General features: G+C 41.1%; 1 protein-coding gene across 1 annotated transcript in view; it reads left to right on the top strand.

Annotated features, from left to right (window-relative positions):
* Positions 1 to 2302: 2302 nt before the first annotated feature.
* Positions 2303 to 2900, top strand: part of LOC104470314 (zinc finger MYM-type protein 4-like) — a 24403-nt gene continuing 23805 nt past the window's right edge. Inside the window, 2 exon segments of the mRNA XM_010085182.1 lie at positions 2303 to 2486; positions 2489 to 2803. Coding sequence (XP_010083484.1) covers positions 2303 to 2486; positions 2489 to 2803 — 499 coding nt within the window.

The raw sequence follows: 2900 nt of genomic DNA, 5'->3' as shown, positions 1-2900 counted from the left end.
CCCTAGAGTCTAATACACAATTAGGAAAAAAAAAAAGCAACATACCTAGTGGAATTTTATTTTTTTTTTCTAAAAACAGTAGTGTCTTTATGTAAAGAGTAGTTCATTTAAAGCAAAACAAATTCCTTCCGGGAATACCTAGGGGTTTTGTCACCATTTCTGTATTGCAAGGCATAGTCCAGGTATAGACTGATAGGGAATGAGTAATTTATTGGGAAGATATATATATATATTTGTGTGTATGTGGGTACATGTGTATCCACACACAGGCATACAAACACTTCCCCTAGTTTCCTCTCTCTGGATTTACACCACGTGGGAGTTCTGATGCTGTTCACCACCAGAAGCTGGATGGTGGCTCCGAGGACACTGCTAGCGTTATCAGATGCTCAAGTGTCTGGTTTATAAACATTTCCAGTGGAAGCTTTTGGCCAGAGGACACAGATCTTCCTCCATATCCTAAAGCATTTCAAAGGAAGAAAATATTCAAGATGATATTTTATTTTAATAGCCTCACAAGGAAGAAGTAAAGAAACAAAATAGTTTTTTTTTTTCCCTAGGATGGCCTTGTGGTTGGGAAGTGGCTTGTATTCCTTCCAGGTAGATTGTAAATATTTTTCGACTTGTCCAAAATATTTATGGTATTCCCTGATGCGCTCTGGCAGGTGGCCCCTTGTGCTGACTAGGATGTTGTCATTTCTTTGAATTAAACAGTTAGAGATGTCCAGATGCCTTCTTTTCCTAATGACAGCATTTCTGGGGTGTCACCTGTTACTAAAAGATTTGTTATCACCAGAGGAGGAGGAGTACCGAGGGTTTGGATGTACAGGGTAACCAGGATTGTGGCAGAACCTCAAATACTTTTCCCACAGGTACTCTAGATCTCGAATCAGTCAAAGAACTGCTCTGATATAAACCCATTTCAAGAAAAGGATGATCTCGTGCTTCATTTTAGCTGAAAACTTCTCTCGCCCTACCAGCAAATCGAGAATTCTTTGTGGAAGAGCAAGCATTACTGAGAGGAATGTGTGTCAGATGAAGCTGAAGGAGCTAGCTTGTCTTTGTAGACCTGCAAGTAGTATTGGAAAGAGACTGATGGACTTTTTGCCATCGGATGAACCCTGGGACAATATTCTGTCACCGGTTCCCGGAGCTGGCTTCTACCATAGCGATAGTTCCCATCGCAGTCCTGCGAAATATCGGATTTATCAACTCAATGACTTGAGTTAAATGAAATTAGAGATCATCCCTTTGCTATCAAATCCCATTACTTTCCTTAAGATGGCTTAAGAGTTGAAGTGTGAGCAGGATCTGCCAGAAAAGAGAGCACAGAGCTGGAGATGTAGAGAGCGGAGAGAGGACTGAGATGAATGCTGGTATCTCTTAGGCAGAAACTTTAATTACACTGGGTGCGCACACTTCTTCAGACAGCATTCAAGCGTGCCATCAACTTTAATGTCTGTGGGAGAACGTTTAATGGGAACAGATGTTTTGTACAGCACTCAGAGTCATCTTCGGGTTCTTTGCTTGTGCTCCTACTGGTACTCATCTCATCACCGTGAGGAAGGGAAAATTTTGGCATTCCCTCCCCTCTCCTCTCCTGCACCTTCTCTGGGAAGCACCACTAATTCTAAATTTTCATTTTGTGCTTTTTCTGTCTACTTCTGAACTTCCTAGGGGAAACGTGACTTCTCAGTAATGTAACAGTTAATTTGTAGAACTTTGCTTGGGGCAGGAAAGGGAGGAGGAATTGTGAGCCTTCTTGGTGGCTTTGGTTTTGGTCGGATACTTTTTAGCAAAGTACACGGCAGCGGACCAAGATAATGATCTAGTGCTTTCTTTTTTACAGTTTGAAGATAAATCTGATGCAGTATTTGATATTACAGAAAAATGTAAGTATTTTTATTCATTTCTATAAGGCCATAGTTCAACAAAGCACTCTTAGAAGTATCAGTGCTGCTGGAAAAGACTGTCTTTCCCTTCTCCTAGCACGTGCTGCTCACTCCCTCCCCGCACTGCCTTCTCCAAAAGTGTTACAAATGAGATGAATTTAAGTTAGTGTTTTTCCTTTCTTTGATTAGTTTTACCCAGTTCAGCTTCTGCTTCACAGTGTGGTGAGTGGGACATGTCAGAAATGTTTTGTCAGTAATGTTGGCCCAAGGAGGCTTAGAGTATTCCAGGAATTACAGCATCAGGCAGATTAGCCAAGGACACTTACCCTTTGTTACACGTAAAGTTGGTGAATCTTCTGACTGGTTATGTTTGGTTTTTTTCCCTAGGTGGTGAAATCCTGGATGCAGAAATGTCTGAGGACACTGACCACAACTTAGCACCTGCCCTCGACAGCATCTCTTACGGAATACAGAATCGAACAGGATCTGAAAACTCGCTGCTGGATGATGATGATGATGATTATTTTCTGAACTCTGGGGACCTTGCAGGCATCCCTGTTGTTGGGAGTGACAACGAAGATGATCAAAATTTCACTCCATTCTTTCTTCAGCGATTCATGATGAAGACCATCTGGAAGAGGGCAAGAGAGTTACAGAGCATGAATTGGACAGTGAAAAAGAAATTCAAATCCAAAATGCAATCCAAAAGGATCTCACCTCACCATATGAGCAGGGCCCTGTATTTAAATCAATTCGAAAAGATTTTAGCATAACAAGAGATAATGGCAAAGAGACTTTTTCAGCAAAGGACAAGAATAGAGACGGACATTTTCAAGAGCGTGAAAAACGATTGGAAAAAATCCCTAAAGATATGGATTCTAGATTGAAAAGCAGTTTTCTTGACAAAGCAGGTAACTGTTGACATCGTAGACCTGGCTGCCAGCAAAGAGGAAGAACTAGACAGAAATTATTGATAGTTCTAGTTACTAAAAACATCATCTTGTTGAA

Source organism: Pterocles gutturalis, unplaced genomic scaffold, assembly GCF_000699245.1.
Source record: "Pterocles gutturalis isolate BGI_N339 unplaced genomic scaffold, ASM69924v1 scaffold39440, whole genome shotgun sequence".
In the NCBI taxonomy this organism is placed as follows: Eukaryota; Metazoa; Chordata; class Aves; order Pterocliformes; family Pteroclidae; genus Pterocles; species Pterocles gutturalis.
The sequence above is the reverse complement of the archived record's forward strand: the minus strand, read 5'-3'. Positions and strand labels throughout refer to the sequence as shown.